The sequence below is a fragment of the Cibotium barometz genome, chromosome 36 (genome assembly GCF_041138505.1).
Source record: "Cibotium barometz isolate CiBa-2024 chromosome 36, ASM4113850v1, whole genome shotgun sequence".
NCBI classification, from domain to species: Eukaryota; Viridiplantae; Streptophyta; class Polypodiopsida; order Cyatheales; family Cibotiaceae; genus Cibotium; species Cibotium barometz.
Window position 1 is genome coordinate 32803470 of NC_141081.1, and position 25275 is coordinate 32828744.

The following is a 25275-nucleotide window of genomic DNA, read 5'->3' on the forward strand; positions in this document are numbered from 1 at the left end:
TGGTGGTTTTGTGGTGGGCATGGATGGATTTCAGCCTCTCTTGTATCACAGCATGCATCCCTACTCGCAGTGTTCACTAGTTCCTATGTACCTGCCGGATCTTCCCAAAGGCTCTGCTACACAAGTTTGGCACTACATTCGATGACAAATTTGTGGCCTAGGCTATTCTTCAATTGGCCCTTTATCAAAACCTCCCCACGGTTAAAGAGAAGCGCCTCCAGTAACAAATGGTCTGGAATGCCCTTATTTGCCTCCCCTCAGACCACCTTGGTGCTCACATCCCTTGGGGTTGCTTGTGCTGCACATCCCTCCTCCACGTCTTCGAAATGCCTCCAACGGAATACAAAAATCTTTAGAGCCTCACTGTATCCTTTGATGTCACATTGCTCTTTTTTTTAGCCCGGGGGGGAGGGGGGGTGTGAAAAGGGCAACAGGGGCCTAGTAGGGGGGATTCACCACTCCTGGGGGTAGCCGAGTCAATGTCAAGAAAATGTCCGGTAAAAATTAATTTGTGGGTGGTGATCTTCTCTTGGCTTGACATCCCCTCGCGTGATCTTCGGCATCCCGATGTGACAACAACGGATAAAGTGAGGCTCTAAAAATTTTGAATTTTGTTGCAAACCAGGGTCACGCTTTCATTAAGATATTCCGCCTGCAACATTGACCTTGAATTGGAGATATCCATGTGTGTCTTCCCCTTTGTGCCCAGATGTCCCATAATTCTTATGAGCTACAAGGTGTCCCCAGAACTCAACAAACATTCAGCAGATCTTCAAGGTCTTAAATTTGTAGCGGTTCATGCACCATGAATACACACAAGTTGACAGTTTTGATTAACTTTGCTGAAACTGTAGGATAAGAGATAGAAGACAACTCACTCTACTCGACTGCTGCAGGCGTTGCCTCTGTGCTTCGAGGTAAGTAGGATTTACATGAATGCCATGCCCTGGCCGCTGAGGTGGAGACTGAGCAGGTTTGGCTGTCACCAATTTACTGGTAGGGGCCGAATTAAACTGCAATTTGGCCTCTATCAGAAGCAATGGATCCCCAAAGAAAATCTCTCTCCACGTTTCAAAAAGGCGCTTCATCTTTGGATGCAATGAAGGATCGACTTGTCTATAGGCTTCACAGAAAACCTGTACATTTCCAATAAAGTTGAGGTAAGCCAGATACAAGCAGAAAACTAAATCTCTTAACATTAAACTAATCACTCACACACCCTCTAATCCCTTCAGCTAGGACTTGATCATACCGGCCATGTCTAAGAGCTCACTCATTCATGATAATCATTGGCAGGAAGGGTGTCTACAGGCCAATGGTTTGCATTGGGAAGCCTTGGGCCCACATTTGTGGGCAGGCTGCCTTGGACACTTAACATATAAACTCGATGCCACAACCAGCAGCAACACAGGAGAGCCAACCCTATGCAAAAGCACCCCCTTTGCATGTCACTTCACTCTCTTCATCTCCACTGAGCATCTGAAGCATCTTCTTCTTCCATATCCCCTAGTACTTCAACACCCCCCCACCTTCATAGTGTACATGTATACAACACCTTTCACCCACGAAAGTTGTCGTCATAATCCATCTCACTCTAGCTCCTTCCCTTTGTCACTCTAAAGGTCCAAATTTGAGTACTACTCCACAAACCCAAGTGAGACAGCACCACCACACTAACACCTGCTCAACGGGTCCTAGAAAAGTCCCCACAGGTTCTACAAAGTTTCTCCATGAAATCTAGGCCAGATGTGGCAAAAAGGGGACTAGGCCAGTTGCAATGACGGCAGATATCTAAATATCTGGATGTAAAGGATGTCCAACATGCTACAGGAATACTTTCTAAAAGTGCACCGACAAGCTTTACATGTACACAAACAAACCTCCACTATTGTGTTAAAATTCTCACTTCGGAGAGAAACTCCCTTATGAACCTTGCCAAATATTGCACTAAAAATGTCTTGGAGTTAACTTAAAATAGCAACATTAAGTTTACTAACTGCTGTAACTGTGGTTATTTAAATGGAATTTCCAGCCAAGGGGGGAAACTGTACTGAAATTTATTTGGGGGTTTTTCTGTTCAAAAAAGGGTGTTGAGTGCCCCAACAACCAAACTAGGGAGCCAAGGAGCCCAACCAAGCTCACATATGTGCATAGGCCTTAAGAGTAACTCCACATTTTTGTGGCCCATGTACGTGAGGGTAGTTAGCCACAAAATTGGATGGTGGCAAGACTATAAATTGGACAAATGGTGGATGCTCAAGAATTAGCCTAACTGGTCCAGACAACCAATAATATTTGCGCACACTTAATCGTCAAAGACCATTGTCTCAACCAGAGTCCACATCAGTCACCACATTAATTCAGCCATTCTATTCTTTCAGTATGCTAGTGCAAGGCATCTAACTGATTTGTTCCTTGATACAACCCTTCGAATGCTCTTGTAAGAGGACTTCTAAACATAATCATTCACATCTGAGTCAATTACAAGCAATGCTATCTTTGAAGAACTCACTTCTGGTAACCTTGCAGCAAAAAGCTCTACATAGTCTCGACCAATATTCTTCACAATACTGTCAAGGAGATACAGAGATGGTAACTTCTGATCACTTGGAACCTAGAAAAACAAAACCCATGTTAGATGCATCCTTTCCTTGAGAGAAGAAAAGCAAAAAGAACAAAACTGCCTTCCAGAAGCCAGCCATGCACTCACATAAAGCAAGGGCAATTTGAACAAGGAGATCTTGAAAATGAGCATTCAAAGAATATCTAACCATAAGCATGAGAGAGAGAGAGAGAAAGAAAGAAAGATTTTATTAAAGTCCACAAAAGGCCCAATGGGTTTCTGTGAGACCAACATGTGGTACAAAAGTTCCATGGTAGACTGCATGGAAACAAAAAGGAAAAAAAAAACTGAAAATGAAATGAAAAGAAGACCTGCGCAGTGGCATGTACACGTGGTTGGGAAAATCCCAGAGCAAGATGGGCAGAGATACTCCAGGAATGTGTCCCAGGTATCATCCAATGATAGTACCATCCTCCTCCATAATCGAGCATAGAGCTGTGATGGCATCCCCTGCCCATGCAATGGCCCTCTCCATGGAGGCGGAGTATGTCCTGGATCTGAACTTGATAGGCGGAAGGCTTGGATCCCCGAATGCAGGGGCACCAAGCTCTCGGAGAGGGATCGTACAATCACTAGTGACGTCACAGGTGCGTGGGGCAAAGGAGAGAGTATGAGCCTTGTTATCATCTATTTATGTAATGTCTGCGCGCGGTCCATAAGAGATAAGCTGATAGGATATTGCAATCTGCCACCGAGCGGGTGGGGTATACTCTTTGACCTATACAGACCCTGTAAAGTACCACAACCTATCGTCCTGCTAGAGTTCAAGGTAACCCCCTTGTGGTAGTTGCACTCTTCCAGAAGATGACACACGTACATCACCTCCACACCTGGACCTATTGACGTACTCTTCCTTCAGGAGCATCATGTCATGTGCATGCACTGGACATGCTAAAACCCAGGCTAAATCCCTGATTTGCAGCAGATAAACATTAGATTAAGGCTCATGCCAGGGCCAAATAAACACAGAAGGCAGCCAAGTGGGCTTAGATCCCTGTCGGCCAAATTGGTGAGGATTCATGGAGCTGGTCGGCGGCATATTTTATTATGTGGATTTTTTTGCTGGGCCGACTGCTGGTCAGCCAGTTGCTTAGGCATGCTTGGTCCTATAGAAGGCTAGGCCTTGGGCCATTGTTAGCCATACTTGGGGTAGATCATAGAATAGGCTTTTGTCACTCTTTTTGGGAAGGCCAAAGGCCACAGTCATTGTACCTTTTCTGTACTTTATGAATATACTGAAAATACAGCCATCTCTCTCTCTCTATTCGTTGATTGTTCTTGCATCAAGGGTTCCTATGCAGTGCTTAGGGCTGAGAGAAGACTCCCAAAGCTTCCGCATGTTGTTGGGTTTTATGCTATGTATGCACCCAGAGGAGTGCTAGTGATCATCAGTAGATTACTGGGGCACTTTTTACTTCAGTTAGTGGAGGTTTTTTCCCCCAGTTTAGCTTAGTTTCACTTATATTCAGTTTATAGGTGTTTTGGTCCACCCGGCACATTTTATGGCCGGACATGTGAACACATATCTTTAGGTCACTATTATGTGGCTATTGTACTTCACTTTTCATTAAGCATAATACACAAAAGTCGTGTTCTCTCTCTGTTGGCCTCCACGCCTGTTTGCAGCTTCTCCAAACCCTAACCCTAACACCCCTTCTGCCTTCATTTGGTATCAGAGCATTGAAGGCTTGCCATTGCTGTACACAGTCACTTTCATAAACTGCCCGTACATCTGCCTGTACATCTACCCGTACATCTGTGCACCGCTTGCAGTAATCGTACAGCTGCCGTACTGTCAAATCCCCACGGATCTCCCCTCGTGATCGATCTTGGTTCGAAACTCGAATCCTGCAAACAAACGAACAACAACAACAAAGGGGGTGCAGGCCTGACTCACCTCCCAACCATGACAGCCGTGGGTGAGCCCACAGTCTTGGCTGTCCCCACCGAGCCACGAGCTGAGCTAACTAGGTTGACGTACCGACCAATCTCCTCCTCGCGACGTCCCATACCGCCACGAAGCTGCCCTCGCGGGCCTCGAGACTGCTGCCGGCCTTGGCTGCATAAAGCAGGTGCACGTCTGCACTAGATCCAGGCTCCAAGACCATAGAGCTCTCACAAACTCGCGAGACTCTCTATGTTCCAATAACTAACCTTGGCCACCCTTTTATAGGCTCTTGGCCGGTCATCGGGCGTCCACACTTGGCCGCCCGCCCGTCCATACTTGGGTGCCCGCCCGTTAGTATATCCCTAACTCAGCTCGTCAATCAGCCTGCCTAGTTCCAAGCTTCCCCAAGCCTCGAAACTAGTCTTGCATGCGTATAGCACACGGTAGATACCCACTGTGCACATGACATACTCCCCTTCCTCTAAGAGCTCACTCCTGAGCTCACTAAAAAGCCAAGGTAATCTCTCTGAAGAGAAGTCAATGTCTCCCATGTAGCGTCCTCCTCAACACGATCCTTCCACTTGATCTTGTATTCCGTGATAAGCGTATGACGCAATCTTCGTTCACGAAAGCCAAGAATCTTTTCAGGTTCGTGCGGAACAAATGTCATGTCCTGGACATCTATAATTTCTTGAGGAGTAACTAACTGATCTGCTCCACCCAGCACTTCCTTAAGTCTACTGACATGAAATACAGGATGAACTTTCACATGAGAAGGCAAATCCAATTCATATGCAACTGAACCAATCCGTCGTGTAACACGAAATGGTCCACAGTATCTAAGGGATAATTTCGGAGATCTACCTGTCCGTAAAGTCTCGGAATCTTTCGGAACTCGCAAATACACCATCGTTCCTTCAGAGAACTCTCTAGGTGAACGATGTCTATTAGAATAAAACCTGTCTCGGTCTTGAGCACTTCTAATAGATTCCTTTGCAACTTGTAACGTTTCATGCATATCTTGCAAAAAATTACGTGCTGCATCATGCTGAAGTCCTGAGAATCCTACTGTAACAGGTGATCTTGGTTGAAAACCGTACATAAGCATGAAAGGACTAAACCCTGTACTCGTATGCTTAGTACTGTTATATGCAAATTCTAACATAGGAAGATAATCCTCCCATGAACTTTGTCTTTTGGATACATATGCTCGAAGCATATCCTCCAAAATCTGATTCACTCTTTCAGTCTGGCCATCGGATTGAGGATGATCTGAGGAACTCAAATTCAAAGTTGTTTCCAACTTCTCGAAAACAAGTTTCCAAAAGTCACTCGTAAACTTAGAGTCCCTATCACTGACTATGTCCTGCGGTAACCCGTACAGTCTAAACAATTGCTCGATAAACTGCCGAGCTAATTGCGTAGCTGTAATAGTCTTCCGGGTCGGTAAAAATCTAGCCATCTTTGTCAAGCGATCTACCACAACCCAAATAGAATCGTAGCCTTGATGTGTTCTTGGCAATCCGGTAATAAAATCCATGGAAATACTTTCCCACTTATTACCTGGGATTTGCAAAGGATGCAACAACCCAGCCTGTCTAAAGCGTTCAGCTTTATTTGCTTGACAAATCTGACACTTGAGAACATAATCTTCTACATACCCTTTCATCTTCGGCCAATAAAAAGTGTGTTTCACTAATGATAGTGTCCTGTGTACCCCAGGGTGTCCAGCAGAAGGGGCGTCATGACACTCCCTCAGAATCTTGGACCTAATGTCCGGGATCTGTGGTACACAAATTTTGTCATTACGGAATAGTAAACCATTCCGAATCATCCACTGACCTCCTGCAGCCTGAATAGTAGACTGCTCAGTCACCGAGTCTTGGTCAATCAATGAGCTCCCGTCCTGGATCCTCTGCCAAAATGGACCAAAATAACTATCAGTCCTGCAAAGCCCTCTCAATGACTGAAATAAGTCAGTAGAAATCTCGGTGAACGACAAAGAATTCACCTCTCTAATCCGACTAAGCGCATCTGCAATATTATTCATGGACCCTTTCCGATAACGGATCTCAAAATCAAAATCTTGCATTAACTCTGCCCAACGAGCTTTCCTGCCTCTCAAATCATCCGCATCACACACATACTTGATTGACTGATGATCAGTCAATACCACAAACTTGGAGCCATATAAATAATGTCTCCAAACCTTGAGAGCATGAATCACAGCATAAAGCTCCTTCTCAAGGGTTGGCCAACGAGATTGAGTGTCGTCTAGCTTTTTACTTTCAAAAGCAACCGGTCTACCATCTTGAAATAAAGCAGCCCCAATAGCATAGTCACTGGCATCAGTTTCAAGAACATAAGGCCGACTAGGATCAGGCAATGCTAAGATAGGTGCTTCCTTGACTTTATCTTTCAAAAGTCTGAAGGCCATATCCAAATCGTTATTCCAAGTGATAGGCTGATTGGACTTACGTCCACGACCTTTCAATAAGTCGGTCATCGGTAGTGTGAGCTGAGAGTACTCCCGTACAGATTTCCTAAGAAAAACTACAAAACCGAGAAAAGAACGAAGTTGTTTCACTGTTCGCGGTATAGGCCAATCCAAAACCTTCTGAACTTGGTCATAGTCAATGCTCAATCCATCTCTAGTGATCTTGTGTTCCAAGTAAATGATGTCGGTCATAAAGAACTCACATTTACTGAATTTAGCATATAGTCGATTCTGTCTTAAAATAGATAAGACAATCGTGAGGTGTCTGACATGATCCTCAAGAGTACGACTATATATCAAAATATCATCCAGGAACACCACCACAAATTTTCCCAAATGTTCACGAAAAAGATCGTTCATCATTTGCTGGAAAGTGGCTGGAGCATTGGTTAACCCAAAAGGTAATACGAGAAACTCGTAATGGCCATACCTAGTCCGAAAGGCAGTTCTTTCGACATGCCTTTCATGAATACGTATCTGGTGATAGCCAGTACGCAAATCTATCTTCGTGAAATATTTCGCTCCTGCTAACCGGTCAATTAGGTCATCTGATCTAGGGAGAGGATAACGGTTCTTAATGGTCAGCTTGTTCAATCTTTTGTAATCTATACACATTCTCCAAGTATTGTCCTTCTTTCTCCTAAGCAACACAGGTGCACCCCAAGGTGATTTACTTGGACGGATCTGGCCCATCCTCAGATAATCTTCGAGTTGTTTAGCCAACTCATCTTCCTCAGCTTGGCTCATCCTATAAGGTGGAATACTCACAGGATGAGCACCAGGGATCAAGTCAATACGATGATCTACTGCCCGCTCAGGTGGTAGACCCGATGGCAGTTCCTTAGGAAATACATCTTGAAACGAATCAAGTATCTTCTGTAATTCTTTGCTTTCAAACACACTTAATTCATTCACATCCAATGAAGGGATGAGAAAAGAAGAAAGTGGAATCAATACACAATGGAAAGCGGTGTACAAAGAAGAATTCATTATATTTCCAAAATCAATTGTATTTACAAGAGGTCCCTGAGAGGGATGGATACAATCACCTAAAATACTATACTTGGTGTCCCTATGCTGAAAAGAAAAAATATGACTAGACCAATCTATCTGGACATCAAGAGTCTTAAACCACTCAATCCCTAATAACAAGTCTACATTTTCCAGATGCATGACATAGCATTCCAGAGTATCTTTGTAGTCCTGAATCTGGATTGGAAGCATCTCGACCTTGCGATCCCAAACTTGTCTGCCCGCAGGTAGACGTACTTCATAGGTATGGTCGCTGAGTGTCGTGTCAAGACTCAATTTCTGCACAAGTTTGTAGTTAACAAAATTATGCGAACTGCCAGGGTCTAAAAGAATGTGAATTTTATGGCCATTCACTTCTCCATAAACTCGGAGAAGATCATGCATGCCAAATACCTTAGAATTGAACAGACAATCAGAACAAGTACTAGGGCGAGAAAGTACAGTAATTGACGTACCTGTCAAAGACAACTGGTTAGCTGCCTTTGGCTTGGGTCCTGCGTTTGACTTGGTACCCTTTTTCTTCGGGCACTCATTACGCATGTGTCCTTTTTCTTCGCAGATAAAACAACGTCCTTCCTTCTTGAGCTTCAAAGCCCTAAGGAGTCGTTTCTTCTTCGCTGGTGTCGAACTTGAATTCTTCGAAGGTTGGTCCGAAGACTTGCCTTCAGTCGTGTTAGCCATAGGTGCGGAGAACTTTCTTTTATGCTTGTTCCCGTGCTCGGTAACGGGTTTCGATTTGGAAGAGACCATCGTATCATCATAGATACGAGCTGAATGAATGGCCTCGTCCAAAGTTTTACATTTATTATTTTTAACCTGTAATCGGTACGAGTCTGGTAAACCAGCTACAAAAAATCCCAAAAGAGTAGTGGGATCCATCTTTGTAGCCTTCATCTGCAAGTCACGAAACTTCTGGAGGTAGACCTCATAAGTGAGGTGCTGCGAGGTCATGGTCAAAGCTGAAAACCGGGCAACAACATCGTAGTCATCCTCTTTCTTGAGGAATTCTTTCTTGAAAATGTCTTCAAATTGTGCCCAAGTCGTTGGCTTTGGGTTCAGTTCCTTCCACCAAAGCAAAGCTTTGCTGGACAGGAAACCTGCTGCTAACTGTATCTTCTTTCCATCATCATATGGATGAAACTGAAAGTGAACTTGCTACTTGTGTAGCCAAGTGTCCACGATCTCCTTGGTTCTCTGCTTTTGCTCGCCCCCGAACGGTTCCGGAGTAATATTGGGGCCTAAAGCTGAAGCCAAGGTATCCATTCCCGAGAAAGTAGAGAGGGTAGTGGTCAATAGAGCGATGGAGTTCTGCAAAGCCTGCATCTGGGCTGCGATTTGTGCCTGACGTTCCGCTGAAGAAGCTTCGAGAGCTACTTTGAACTCTTGGAAATCTGATTTTGACACAAACTCGTCAAAAAGATCGGCATCAGTGCCTTCCGTAGCCGGCAAGCCTTCGCGTTCCACGAGGAGCTCCAACTCTGATTCTTGGGTCGACATCGTGAAGAGGGTACGTGGAGAGAAAATTTGGTCTTTGCACAACAAAAGTGCGAGCGAAACTCGAGAGCTTGAGAGCTTGAAAACTCGAGAACTTGAGAACTCGAAAACTTGAGAACTCGAGAACTCGAGAGATGTGTGGCAAGAAGCCCACTAGAGGGGTTTATAAAGGTTTGCCAAAAGCCAAAAAAACTCGAAAAGCTAGGCTTAGCTTTTGCTTTAGCTTTTGTGTTTTTTTTCTTCTTTTTTTTTCTGGAATAAATATATATATATATATATATATTAATATATATATATATGGATATATATATTCTCTTGTCTTTAAAAAATAAAAAATAAAAACTTTGGAAACCTTAAAGACCTTGGAGGAGAGATGACTTTTAAATTTTTATAAAAAATTTAAACTTTTTAAAAAAAACGAAAGCTTGTAAAAACGTAAGCTTTACTTCTGTTTTTTTTTTCTCTCTCTCCTGAATTCACCCCGTCGGTGAGCTGCCGGCGCCTGGATTAGCTGCCGGTTGCCATCATGGACTGCTGACGTAGTCGGCTGCACCTTCGCTCGAGCGCTGACCGCCAGCATGCGCTTCGCCAGACTGCTGGGCATGGTCTGGGCGCCAACCTGCTGGACGTGGACTGGGCGCCGGTTCCTGGCATGAGCGCTGGCCCGCCTAGCCTACCTGGCTTGGGCGCCGGCCTGGCCTAGGCTGCCTGCGCTAGGCTGCGTAGGCCTGGCTACGCAAGCCTAGGCGCCTGGCTACGCAAGCCTAGGCGCCTGGCTGCCTGCGCTAGGCTGCGTAGGCCTACATGGCCTTAGGCGCCTGCCTACAAAACGCACACCCGCCAGCAACGATTCAAGCAATTCTGCGCTCGCTCTCTCTCTCATGCGCCAAAAAGCAACAAAAATCAACATGCCTTTTTTTTTTTCTGTTTTCTCTCACGACTGTACATGCGACTGCACACAAGGCCTCTTCTTTGCAAAAGCAATCAACCCAATCAAAACTACCATCTCCCATCAACATGGGATTCTTTGATGAAGGAAAAACACATACAAAACTGAAATCTGCAGTATGCACAGAAAAAACAGCAAGCTTTTTTAACACATACCGTACTTCGACCTCTTCTTCTCTACCTACCGACTTGCTCGTTCACGAGGTATGCTCTGATACCACTGTCAAATCCCCACGGATCTCCCCTCGTGATCGATCTTGGTTCGAAACTCGAATCCTGCAAACAAACGAACAACAACAACAAAGGGGGTGCAGGCCTAACTCACCTCCCAACCATGACAGCCATGGGTGAGCCCACAGTCTTGGCTGTCCCCACCGAGCCACGAGCTGAGCTAACTAGGTTGACGTGCCGACCAATCTCCTCCTCGCGACGTCCCATACCGCCACGAAGCTGCCCTCGCGGGCCTCGAGACTGCTGCCGGCCTTGGCTGCATAAAGCAGGTGCACGTCTGCACTAGATCCAGGCTCCAAGACCATAGAGCTCTCACAAACTCGCGAGACTCTCTATGTTCCAATAACTAACCTTGGCCACCCTTTTATAGGCTCTTGGCCGGTCATCGGGCGTCCACACTTGGCCGCCCGCCCGTCCATACTTGGGTGCCCGCCCGTTAGTATATCCCTAACTCAGCTCGTCAATCAGCCTGCCTAGTTCCAAGCTTCCCCAAGCCTCGAAACTAGTCTTGCATGCGTATAGCACACGGTAGATACCCACTGTGCACATGACACGTACCTGTTCGCCGCCGTCAGGAGGAGTCGTGCATTCAGTACCTGCTCCATACAGTCAGCGCCGACTGTATCTGTCAGTGCACGTGTACAAGCTTCGAACTGCAGTGGTCGACTGCGCCTGTCAGCGCCCGTACCTGCTACATACGTCTGTACTTGCAGCGCACGTGTACCAGCTTCGAACCGCAGTGGTCGACTGCGCCTGTCAGCGCCCGTACCTGCTACTGTACCTGCAGTGAACCCGACTGTACCTGCCTACAGTGTACCTTCACAGTACCTGCAAAGTATATGCCAGCAGTCGCCTTCAGCCCTGTAAAGTACAACTCGACTGTACCTGCACAATATAGTCAACTGTACTTGCTCTTTTGGTGGACTGTACCTGCATAAGTACCACAATCTGCTCAATCAATCTGTGGTAAGCATTAAATATTCTGTTTTTGGGCAATACTATTTTCTCTGTGAAATTCTACAGGCACAATAGGCAGATTTTCTAGCAAAGAACTATACAGGTTTTTTGCACAGTTTGGGTGCAGTAAATTTGGGCATTTTTGGGGCATTTTGGCATTGTGTACGCCATTTGCTGCTCTACTCAGTCATTGGTGCATTCTCCACCTTACAGATGCCTTATATGTACCAGGGATAAAGAAGAATTTGTTGTCCATTTCTTCTTTAGCACATTGTGGTATGCAAGTCCACTTTGATGATGATAAATGCATGGTCAGAGACAAAGCTAATGCCTTGACCTTGATGCTTACTGGTACATTATGTCATGGACTTTATCAGTTGGATGCATTTCAGCCAGTGGATCAGTCTGCTTATAATGCATTCACTCTTACTCCAGCTATGGTTGATGCGGAGTTATGGCATGCTCGCATGGGGCATGTAAATTTTGGTAGTCTTATGCTTATGCAGCGACATAACATGTTTACAGATCTACCTCTCATGGAGAAGCCTCCAGATCACATGTGTGAAGGATGTATTTTGGGAAAAATGCATAGGTTTTCCTTCCCACGTGATCAGGCTCTAAGAGCAACTGCAAAGTTGTAGCTTATACACAGTGATCTTTGTGGTCCCATGCAGACGAAGTCATTAGGTGGTTGCTTTTATTTTGCAACATTTATTGATGACTTCTCTCGTATATGCTGGGTCTATCCTTTGACACAGAAATCACAGGTATATGATGCATTTTTGGCCTTTGTAGCACTTGCTGAGACAGAGTCAGGATGCAAGGTCAAGACTCTCCGTTCTGACCGAGGGGGGGAATATATGTCACATATGCTGAATTCCTTTCTTGGGAGTAGAGGTATAAAACATCAGTATACTACTCCTTACACTCCACAGCAGAATGGGGTTGCAGAAAGGAAGAATCGGTCACTCATGGAGATGGCCAGATGTATGCTAAAGGCAAAAAGGCTACCACATATCTTTTGGGTGGAAGCTGTCATGTGTGCTTGTCATATTTTGAATCGATGTCCCACAAAGGCATTGGTATCCATTACTCCTTTTGAGGCTTGGCATGGCCGCAAGCCTTCTCTATCGCATTTTCGTATCTTTGGGTGTCTTGCATATGCACACATACCCAAAGAGTTGAGGAGGAAGCTGGATGATAAAGCCACGAAATGCATTTTTGTTGGGTATAGCCGTGAGAGCAAGGGCTACCGGTTATATGACCCACTATCCAGGAAGATATTCACTAGTCGGGATGTGATTTTTGATGAAAAATCAGAAATATCCATGGCTGGTTATGAGGCAAATCAGGCTGAAAATGATGTGTTTGAAGGCCTACTACCTATGGAGTTTCATTCCACAGTTGGTGATCCAACTCATGAGGGTACAGGACAGCCAGCAAATGATGTAGGTGGTGCAGAAATTCAGCAGCAAAATGAGCCAGAAGCTGAACCAAATATGGGGCAGCAGGCACCACAGGTCAAACACATACCTAGATGGTATTTGAGGACATTACAGGACAGCCATTTAGAGGGTCCTCTTGCTGGTCGTACTCGTAGGGAAACAAGGACCAATGAGCATGCACACATCATGGATTTGAATCTGGTTATGGCAGCCAGTTTACAGGATGATGATGAGCCTGATTCATTTGTGGATGCACGAGATAATGTGCATTGGAACAAAGCCATGCAGGATGAGCTTGATTCTATTAAAAGGAATCAAACATGGGATTTGGTTGATCTGCCCAAAGGCAAGAAAGCAATTGGTACTAAATGGGTCTATAAGTTGAAAAGACATGCAGATGGATCCATTGACAGGTACAAAGTCCGTCTAGTTGCAAAGGGCTATGCACAGAAGAAGGGCATTGATTATGAGGACACATTTGCTCCTACATCCCGTATGTCGACACTTAGGTGTGTCATTGCATTGGCTGCACATCGTAGTTGGGTTGTTCACCAGTTGGACATAAAGACTGCATTCCTACATGGGGACCTCGAGGAGGAAGTTTATGTATTTCAGCCCATGGTTTTTGCAGAACATGGTCATGAGGGGAAAGTATGCAGGCTGAAAAAGGCCTTGTATGGTTTGAAACAAGCTCCACGAGCTTGGTATGCAAAAATAGATACTTTTCTACTCACTCAGGGATTTGTGAACAGTCCATCAGAAGCCACTCTGTATGTAAAGAAAGAAGCGACAGATCTGCTGGTCATCAGTCTTTATGTGGATGATCTCTTGCTCATGGGATCAAATGATGACAAAATTGCAGCTTTCAAAGAGATACTGCAACAGACATTTGACATGTCTGACTTGGGCCTTGTACACTACTATTTGGGCATACAGTTTGTGCAGGATAACAGAGGCATTGGGTTGTTGCAATCACGGTATGTTGCTAAACTTCTGGAGAAGTTTAAATTTCAGGATTGCAAGCCTATTAGTACTCCTATGGAGCCTGAGATAAAACTGTCACTACAAGATGACAGTACTTCCTTTGATGCCACTACATATGCTCAGGCTGTTGGGTGCCTTATTTACTTGTGTAATACAAGGCCAGATATTCAGTATGCAGTCTCCCAGTTGAGCAGATTTATGCACAGCCCGCGGTTGTCACATTGGCAAGCTGTGAAGCGTGTATTCCGTTATTTGCAGGGTACCTTGTCTCTTGGATTGCTTTATCCTGAGGGGGGTGACATGCAGTTATACGCTTACAGTGATTCAGATTGGGCTGGTGATTTTGATACCAGACATTCCACTAGTGGAAATTGTTTCTTTCTTGGCTCTTCATGCATTTCTTGGCTAAGCAAGAAACAGACCACAGTGGCCACTTCGTCTTGTGAGGCAGAGTACAGAGCAGCCTACACTACTACTGTTGAGTGTGTTTGGCTGCATCGTCTCATGACTGATATGGATATTTCAGTGGAGGAGCCAACACCTATCTATACTGATAGTCAGAGTGCCATTGCTGTGGCCAGGAATCCTGTGTTTCATGCTCGCACGAAACACATTGGGATTCACTATCATTTTGTTTGGGAGAGACTCCAGGCAGGAGATATCAGTCTGATCTACTGTCCTACAGATCAGAATGTGGCAGACATCTTCACCAAAGCATTACCACGTCCGAAATTTGAAGCATTCCGCAGTGCTTTGAATTTGTTTCCTTTTGGTGGATGATGTACAGTGATCACATATCACTCTAGGGGGGTTTGTTGGGTTTTATGCTGTGTATGCACCCAGAGGAGTGCTAGTGATCATCAGTAGATTACTGGGGCACTTTTTACTTCAGTTAGTGGAGGTTTTTTCCCCCAGTTTAGCTTAGTTTCACTTATATTCAGTTTATAGGTGTTTTGGTCCACCCGGCACATTTTATGGCCGGACATGTGAACACATATCTTTAGGTCACTATTATGTGGCTATTGTACTTCACTTTTCATTAAGCATAATACACAAAAGTCGTGTTCTCTCTCTGTTGGCCTCCACGCCTGTTTGCAGCTTCTCCAAACCCTAACCCTAACACTCCTTCTGCCTTCACATGTGACATTGGTATCAGAGCTTCAGGCTGACCTTGGGCCATTGTTAGCCTTGGGGTAGATCATAGAATAGGCTTTTGTTACTCTTTTTGGGAAGGCCAAAGGCCACAATCATTGTACCTTTTCTGTACTTTATGAATATACTGAAAATACAGCCCTCTCTCTCTCTCTCTCTCTCTCTCTCTCTCTCTCTCTCTCTTCGTTGATTGTTCTTGCATCAAGGGTTCCTATACAGTGCTTAGGGCTGAGAGAAGACTCCCAAAGCTTCCGCATGTGACAATGGTATCAGAGCTTCAGGCTGATTCTGAGATATTGTTGCTGCCCATGGCAACCAACCCTTACTGCATCGCGCATGGATGAAACCATCGCCCGTGTCTTGATCTTTTGGTGGTGAGGTAACCAGGCAACATCGTATCAGCACTAGGCTTGGCTGTTAAGTGTCCCAGAAGAAGTGCACAAGTCCAAGGAGAGAAACGTAGCATGTGTCAAGACCCCCAGAAGCTGGTTTGTGTCAGGCAAACCCAAGGGGAGAGTTTCATGAGTTGGTAGCCAATTGGGGCTACCATAGAAGCTTTTATGGAGCACTCTAAGGAATGAAGTTCATCCAAGGGGTGGAGCCAGGTGTGTCAGGATCAGTTTTCAAGAAGAAGGATTCATGTTTGTGTTCAAGGACCGGGCAAGAAGGCAAGGGGACAAAGTGGAACAGATACACAGATCTCTACATCAGACTTGGCGTGGAATCTGGATTCAAAGACCTAAGGCAAGGTTTTCAATGAAAAGGTTGCCAGGAAGGGAAGGATGACAGGTATGGGAGACCATATGTGGAGACAGGGGATGATGACAGTTATCGAGGATCAAACCCTGATTTGCAGCAGATAAAGATTAGACTAAGGCTTATGCCAGGGCCAGATAAACACAAAAGGCAGCCAAGTGGGCTTAGATCCCTGTCGGCCAGATTGGTAAGGATTTATGGAGCTGGTCGGCAGCCTATTTTATTATGTGGATTTTTCTGCTCACCAACTGTTGGTAGGCCAATTGCTTAGGCATGCTTGGGCCAATAAAAGGCTCGGCCTTGGGACATTGCTAGCCATCTTTCCCCAAGGTGGAATAGATCATAGAATAGGCTTTTGTTACTCTTTTTGGGAAGGCCAAAGGCCACAATCAGACTCCCAGAGCTTCCACATGTGACACATCGCTCTCCGAGGGTCGCACCCACAGATGCGGGAAAATTCTCCAAGGCAGAAGCCACACCTTCTCGCCCCATGCCTTTGGGCCCTCTGGAATCCCGAGTGGGGTATGCATCTCTATGAGTGAGCAGCTCTTACCAACATTGATTGATTCAAGCACCATAGTCACAAGGAGAGCACAGTGGGTGATCATGAGGATTGGGGAGGACAGAGTGGGTTTCCTTAACCTCTACACTTCAAACACCGCACAGGCAAAGCCATTTTTTGGAGCACAGTTAGTCAGTCCCTCCCACAAGCTGATTTTTGGCGCCTGGGTGGAGATGTTAACACACTAGAAGCCGCGGAGGACAGACTCGAAGAAGGCACAGACAAAGTCTGAAGCATGGAGTACTCAGCTAGGGAGGAGCTGATTTCAGGTCTATAGTGACAATATCCATGGCACTTCCTAGAGTTCGGGCATAACCCGGGGAGTCTAAGCTTCTTGAGATGAGACGAGAGGTACAGGCCCCGGCCTCTCCACACTAGACCATTTCTAAGTTGATGAGTGGGCTTGTGGACAAGGTGGCATGATTGGTATTCTTGCAGGCACTTCTTTCTCCGATCATTCCCCGTCATTCTTTCCCTAGAGTACCCATGGAGGTACAACAAGACACTCCAACAACTGTAACTTGGAGTGGGTCGGCAGTGGTTTCTTAAAACACTTGACCATTAATGCAATTAAACACTTAAATTCTCCATAGACTTAAACATATGCCACTTAATTCCACAAAATTGTAAAGACAGATGTGCGCATCCGACACCACATAGAGGCCGGGATGGGCCAACCCCCCAGAGTATTTTATTACCCAAGGAAATAAATATCATGTACAAGCACATGCTACAAATTTATCCGCATACAACCATGAATAATTCATATCCACAAGCTGTCATCAAAAAGCCCCATGAAAATGCCGAGAATAAGTACATTCCGTGTGGATACCAGCCAACATAGATTATCCAATAGCCCACATAGCTGTCCATAAACCCATACGGCTGAATCATAAGCTGTCCATAAGCCAATATGGCTGAGATACAATACCCCATGGCAAGAGCAAGTGCCCAATGGCTCAATTTCATGCTCAGTGGCAATAGCAAGTGTCCAATTGCTCAAATACATGCCCAATTGCTGTGCCAAGTGCCCAATGGCTGTCCATATATAACCAAATGGCCAATGTCTGAAAATCATAAAATAATGATCAAATACCCTTACGTTCAAGATTTCTTCACAATGGAAGCCTTCAAAATAGTCCCCGACAGCCGGTATACTTCATGGGCAGCCTGAGAGAGAGAGAGAGAGAGAGAGAGAGAGAGAGAGAGAGAGAGAGGAGCCAACATTAGGGCAACCAGTAGTGGTGGTAAAGAGCCTTAACCGTGGAGTAACCAACATGGTAGAGGCTAGTTTGCAAGAATAGAGCCTACTCAAATGAAGAGAGAGGGTTCCAATTTATAGATTTGGGGCTCTTATGGGCTAGAATGGCAAGTAAAAGCTATAATGACAAGTGTAGAGGCTAGAGCTTAGGTGACAAGTGTGAGGCTCCTTGTGTCACTTTGATCCATAGTCTTGCCACATCATAGTTGTTTCCATACGACGTAAGACAGCATATCTTACGAAATATCGTACGGTACCGTAAAGACTCGTGAGTTTTTTTGAAAAAAAAAACAAAACAAAATTTGTTTTTCTCCCAAAAAAAAAATTTAAAAAAAATTTAGGGATAATGGTCTTGTTTTTGCTTGTCTATGGCTGTTTGAGATTCCTCTGTACTATGATGCTTCCCTCCTTTTTAAAATATTCCATATCTCGAAATTGGAAATACCTAAGTTTATAAGTATTTTCGTACAGTATCGTACCTAACAACTATGTGCCACATGTCCCAATTTAAGAGATGGTCCCTCCCATAAACTTCATATCTAAAAATATCTCAACTCGTGGAGCTTTTGCCAAAGGTGCTTCGGCAAGTCCCTCCATTTGCCTAGCTTACAAGCGTAATGGCGCAAACGGAATTTCCATTGGGGGTTGTCCAAAAATAGTAACCCTCCTAGATTTTAGGAGTGTGATCCTTTGTATTCCACCTTATTAGAAATGTATGTGAGCACCATGAAGAACCATGCTTCAATACTAAATCTCTCCCAAATCCTCGGGAGCTCACCATACATGCTTTCCACTTGACACTTGAGCTCCAATGCCCATTTTTGTGTCCAAGAAACCATCTTGAGCGCCTAGAACAAGCTTCATGCGCTAGATCTTTTGTATTGGATAATCACCGTTCCCAAAGCTTGTACTTGAACGTCTTGGAGTCCACCATGAAGGACCAAAATTAGGGTTTTGTTGTAGTGCTATGGCAGGTGGAACTCCATGATGGAGAGAGAAAGAAAAGAAAGATTTTATTAACGTCTTGTAAAGGCCAAAAAACGGCATATGAGACAAAACATGTGTACATCATCATGATGGAGACACAGAGAGAGAAATGAAATGAAATGATATATTAACATCCTCAAAAGGCCAAAATGACCTATGAGACCAAAAAGGTTACAACAATTGGTGGATCTGATACAATGTCTGTGTAAGAAAAGCTAAAACAACTAAACAACTAACTGAAACTGAAACAATAATTATGAGAAAAAGTAAGGTACTAGGAGCTCCTAATGGATAACATCTGGGGAGGAAAACTCCAGCAACAAAGGTAAGCATCATATACATCACTATCCAAAGATGTCTCTCATCAGTCCATGGCGGATATCCTCAATGTCCTCCATGGTGAGTACTCTAACTTGACGTCTCCCATGCCGTGCTAGTATGGTCCTGATCCTCTGTTGTAGTCTCCGCCGGTGTCGAGATGGGCCTCTCATCGAGAGAGAGAGAGAGAGAGAGAGAGAGAGAGAGAGAGAGAGGGAGAGAGAGAGAGAGAGAGAAGCGAGGCTAGATATCCATGAGCCTCAATATCTAGACCTACTCGCTACCTCTAGATTGAGAACATACTCCAACGCCATAGAGCAACTCCGCCACCAAAGGTTAACATTAATGCCACCTATTGGGCTCTTGAGGACACCACATGATTGGTTGTGTTGATTCCATTGTACATGCAAAACTCACGTGGGTCCTATTTTTCTCGGTAGCTAGTTTTTCCTCTCATGTTTTGTTGGCATACAATTATTCACAAATCACATGTACTATATTTTTGGTCTCATAGACCCTTTGGGTCTTACATAGACGTAAATAAAATTCTTCTTTGTGTGGATGCACCTAGCTATTCTAGGTGCCATGACAGTACATATAGCGATTTGTTACTTCCACCGTGACATCTTCCTTTGATAGATACCTTCTGGAGATGGGAACTATGCATCAACTCTTACTCTATAACGGGATGCCCTATTGGCCCACTTCTAGCACCCTAACTTGCTTCCCATATGGACGCAACTCAAGCACCATGGACTTTTTGATGGGAAGAGCTTCATATGCCATATTTAGGACTATACTTTCCCACCACCACCCATAGTGATCATTCATATCTAGCATTTGGTATATCTTTTCACACACCATCGCCCATCATCGACCCTCTCATTTCGACATTCACTTGCATTCACTTTCATCGTGACCTTGATTCAATCTAGACGATCATCTCCTTCGCTAGTTTACCTCTCTTCACCTCTACCAACCCTCGCTTCACAAGTACAAAATCCAATACTTACAAAAGTGGCTTGCTTTGGAGTCCTCAAGACAGCTAGCACTCGAGGCCACCTTGGAGTATGCTATGCTCGAGTTTCGCAGTTCTACATACTTTTGCTAACCGACTGACAATTAACTGACTAAAAACCACAAAGCACGCACTAGCTCACCTTGTAAACATTCGTTTTGCAAAGCACACTTCTCTATTTTCCACACACTCATGGAAGAGTGTGCACAAATTAGGCAAGGGGAGCCAGCTTGGTGTAAGGCACACATACATACAAACCTCACATTTGAAGCATGTAGAAGCATGTCCGTACAAATTGCATAAATAAAAGTTGCACCCACCACCACTCATATTACATCTACATTTTTCTCATCAATCATATCAAGATGTAATGCTGACAGCAACTACAATATCCAACCAAAGCTTCCAAAATACCAAGAATTTTCTAAGCATCTCAATACCACATATACGGAAATCTTCTACCTATTGTGTGTATTGATCTTCCCCACTCGCATAAGCCTTCAACAGAAAGAAAGAGAAAATGTAGGTTGTAGGCCCAAGTATAAACTGTAGAAGGCTGTAGACAGTTGATTATTGCTGAAAATGAGCACAAGGGAAGCCCGTAGGTGCTTACAAGCATAAGAGACTGTTGCAATAGCCAATGACCTCCAGCAGATATGCAAAAGTAAGATGAGAAATGAGGAGAAGTGTCACCAGCCTGGACATTTTTCAGTCTGAAAGGGGTCTGGTGAACTCCCGGATGTTTAAATATTTGGAAAGTACAAGCTTTGGGAATGGGGGATTATCCTAGAATACAAAGGACCACACTCCTAAAATTTAGGAGAGTTGCTATTTTTGGCCCGACTCCGATGGAAATTCTGTTCGCGTCATTACATCTGGAATTGAGGAGATACCAAGAGTTGGCAAAGTGCCTATGATAGATTGTCTACCAGTTGGGATATTTTTAGAGATAAAGTTTATGGAAGGACCCATCTCTTAGATTGGGACATGTGGTAAGAAAGTGGACCAAAGTGAGACAAGTGGCCTGACACTTGTTAGAAAGTGGATCAAAGTGAGACAAGTGGCCTCACACTTGTCACTTCAGCTATTGTGTGGCTCTCCACTTGTCATTGTAGCCTTCTCTTGCCATTTTAGCTCATGGGAGGCCCAAATCTATAAATTGGAGCCCTCTATCTTCATTAATGGAGGCTCTCTTGCTGCACACTAGCCTCTACCACCGTTACAGGCTGCCCTAATGATGGCTACTCTCTTTCTCTCTCTCTTGAAGGCTGCCCATGAAGAATACCGGCTGTTGGGGACTGTTTTGGAGGCTTCCATCGCGAAGAAATACTGAAGGCAAGGGTATTTAATCATTTATTATGATTTCTAGCCATTGTACTTGTTGCACCAGCATTTGTACTTGCTGTACTTGCTGTACCAGCCATCGTACCGGCTGTACTAGCCTTTGTACTTGCTGTACCAGCCACCATACCGGCTGTACCAGCCACCATACCTGATGTACTAGTCATTGTACTTGCTGTACCAGCATTTGTACTTGCTATACCTACTGTACCAGCCACCGTACCGGCTGTACCAACCACTGTACCGGCTGTACCAGCCACTGTACCTGCTGTACCGGCTGAATGGAGAGTTGTACTTGTTGTACCAGCTCTATTGCATGAAGACCCGTGGTTTTTGGGGAAGAATCAGTACCCACACGGAGTGTTGGCTCGGCATTTCTACAGCCTATGTTCCGGCTTGGTAGCCTTGTGTTGGGCTGTGTTATGGCATTTGTATAGGGATAATCCGGCATCTCCCGTGGGGAGAGTAAGGCCCTCAAAGCTTGTACATGATATTATTCTCCTTGGGTAATAAAATACTCCAAGGGGGGGGTCGGCCCATTCCGGCCTCTATGCGGTGTCACATGTGCAAGCTCCATTTTCAGCATTTGTGGATGTTTTGTCCAGCTTTATGTTTAAATGTTTTAATATGCATTGATGGTATCAACAAGTGTGTCAAAGACCCTAGTCCCCCGGGCACCCGCCGCGAGTTACATTGGTATCAGAGCATAGGCTTTCTTGGAAGCGGAGGCTTCCTTCTATCAATAAGGAAGAGAAAAGATCTCAAGTGGGGACCACACTTACCATCATTGCTGTTAAGCATGGCCAGCCACTTCATAGCTTATGAAGCAAGAGCATGAGCAGTAGACAGCTTGTTGATCTAAGGATTTATGAATTCACAGAATTTTATCGTGGAAGTGTGAAGATGGCTTTATGTGCACACGTTTAGCACCCTTTCCATATGGATATTGTGGATTATATTATCAAGCTTACAGGCAAGCTATATGGAGATATATCTCAGGATATCTTAAGGATATGGTGACAAGATATTTCTTTTGGCTTCATGACCAACCTGGCAAAGAAAAGCTAAGTATACTTTGAGTTTGCAAAGTTGGTGCTTTGGCTATTTACTATGAAGTGTTTTTGATGTTCACTAACCCTTGTATAGCTATGCAAGGAGAAAGGTGTTGTTGTTTGCCTTGAGATGGTTTCAAGGAAACATTGTTTATGGCTCCCTTTAATGGGATGAATTCTTTTCATGGCTCCCTTTATTGGGATGGATTATATCCATGGAGATTTCTTTCTTGGACGAGATTTATATAGATATTGGGCTTCACAAGCAATTTCTATGGACGAGTTTATAGAGAAGAAATCTTTGGATATCTCATGGATATGATGCTTTTATGGATAAAGTCCACCTCTACTCCAAGGTCTATGGATTCCTGGACTTCTTTTCTAGGGATTTGGATCCATCCTCAGGTTTATGGATTATGTTTATGACTCCCTTTTAGTGGGATGGATTATTCCTTTTGGCTCCCTTTATTTGGGATGCATTGGACTTATGAAACTCATGATTCACATACCCTGTGTAGTGTTCTCTTGTCCTACGTGCTCTCTTGAAGCTTGTTTCTACCATGTGAGGGTGGAACAATATAGAGCAGATGGAAGGGAACGTGGGCACTTCAAAGGGTAGTGACAAGCACAACATACCCTGTGTAGTGTTCTCTTGTCCTACGTGCTCTCTTGAAGATTGTTTCTACCATGTGAGGGTGGAACAATAGAGAGCAGATGGAAGGAAACATGGGCACTTCAAAGGGTAGTGACAAGCACAACATACCCTGTGTAGTGTTCTCTTGTCCTACGTGCTCTCTTGAAGATTGTTTCTACCATGTGTGGGTGGAACAATAGAATGGAAGGGAACATGGGCACTTGAGAGGGTAGTGTGAGTTGGTGGCCGAAATGCCTACAAACTATTGGTGGCCGAAATGCCTATAAACTATGTGTAGCAGAAATACTTATGGAACACTAGGTTATCTATGCCTGCGAGTGATTGTTTTATCTTGTTACTTAAGCCCACCTCTCATCCAAGGTGTGTGGTCAAAGTACCAACACGAAGTGCAAGTGGTAAAGTGGATATGACGGGACTTATGTCTATGCCAAGGGTCATGTGGACCGATGTCTTGTTGGCAGGCGACTTATTTTGTCTCGCCCATTTACTTGGGACATGGATTATGATATCTGGACTTATGGGACTGATTTGTCTCGCCCATTTACTTGGGACATGGATTATGATATCTGGACTTATGGGACTGTTTTGTCTCGCCCATTTACTTGGGACATGGATTAAGATATCTGGACTTATGGGACTGATTAGTCTCGCCCATTTACTTGGGACATGGATTATGATATCTGGACTTATGGGACTGTTTTGTCTCGCCCATTTACTTGGGACATGGATTATGATATCTGGACTTATGGGACTGATTAGTCTCGCCCATTTACTTGGGACATGGATTATGATATCTGGACTTATGGGACTGATTTGTCTCGCCCATTTATCTTGGGACATGATTATGATATCTGGACTTATGGGACTGTTTTTGTCTCACCCATTTATCTTGGGACATGATTTTGATATTGGTATTATGGAGACTTATTTAGTCTCGCCCATTTCTTTGGGACATGGATTCTTCAGTTATATTGGATTTTTGAGACTGTCTCGTCTCGCCCAATTGATGGGACATGATTATATCTTGAATATATGGCTTGAAGCTTAAAGTTGCGGACAACTTTTAAGAAGTTGGGAAGGATGTCACCAGCCTGGACATTTTCCAGTCTGAAAGGGGTCTGGTGAACTCCAGGATGTTTAAATATTTGGAAAGTACAAGCTTTGGGAATGGGGGATTATCCTAGAATACAAAGGACCACACTCCTAAAATTTAGGAGAGTTGCTATTTTTGGCCCGACTCCGATGGAAATTCTGTTCGCGTCATTACATCTGGAATTGAGGAGATACCAAGAGTTGGCAAAGTGCCTATGATAGATTATCTACTAGTTGGAATATTTTTAGAGATAAAGTTTATGGAAGGACCCATCTCTTAGATTGGGACATGTGGCAAGAAAGTGGACCAAAGTGAGACAAGTGGCCTGACACTTGTTAGAAAGTGGATCAAAGTGAGACAAGTGGCCTCACACTTGTCACTTCAGCTATTGTGTGGCTCTCCACTTGTCATTGTAGCCTTCTCTTGCCATTTTAGCTCATGGGAGGCCCAAATCTATAAATTGGAGCCCTCTATCTTCATTAATGGAGGCTCTCTTGCTGCACACTAGCCTCTACCACCGTTACAGGCTGCCCTAATGATGGCTACTCTCTTTCTCTCTCTCTTGAAGGCTGCCCATGAAGAATACCGGCTGTTGGGGACTGTTTTGGAGGCTTCCATCGCGAAGAAATACTGAAGGCAAGGGTATTTAATCATTTATTATGATTTCTAGCCATTGTACTTGTTGCACCAGCATTTGTACTTGCTGTACCTGCTGTACCAGCCATCGTACCGACTGTACTAGCCTTTGTACTTGCTGTACCAACCACCGTACCGGCTGTACCAACCACCATACCTGATGTACTAGTCATTGTACTTGCTGTACCAGCATTTGTACTTGCTATACCTACTGTGCCGGCCACCGTACCGGTTGTACCAACCACCGTACCGGCTGTACCAACCACTGTACCGGCTGTACCAGCCACTGTACCTGCTGTACCGGCTGAATGGAGAGTTGTACTTGTTGTACCAGCTCTATTGCAT

The 25275-nt window shown here is 44.6% G+C and overlaps 1 protein-coding gene across 6 annotated transcripts in view; it reads right to left on the reverse strand.

Annotated features, from left to right (window-relative positions):
- LOC147617821 (polyadenylation and cleavage factor homolog 4-like) overlaps positions 1 to 25275 on the reverse strand; it is a 61222-nt gene that overhangs the window by 27979 nt on the left and 7968 nt on the right. For all 6 annotated transcript variants that reach the window (XR_015262264.1, XR_015262262.1, XR_015262265.1 and 3 more), the window contains exons 2-3: positions 2513 to 2614; positions 879 to 1136 (exon numbers count right to left, since the gene is read on the reverse strand). Coding sequence is in view for 2 of the 6 variants with exons in the window: in XM_086776082.1 (XP_086632208.1) it covers positions 879 to 1136; positions 2513 to 2614 (360 nt within the window). In the remaining 4 variants the exon portion in view is untranslated. The remainder of the gene's footprint in view (positions 1 to 878; positions 1137 to 2512; positions 2615 to 25275) is intronic.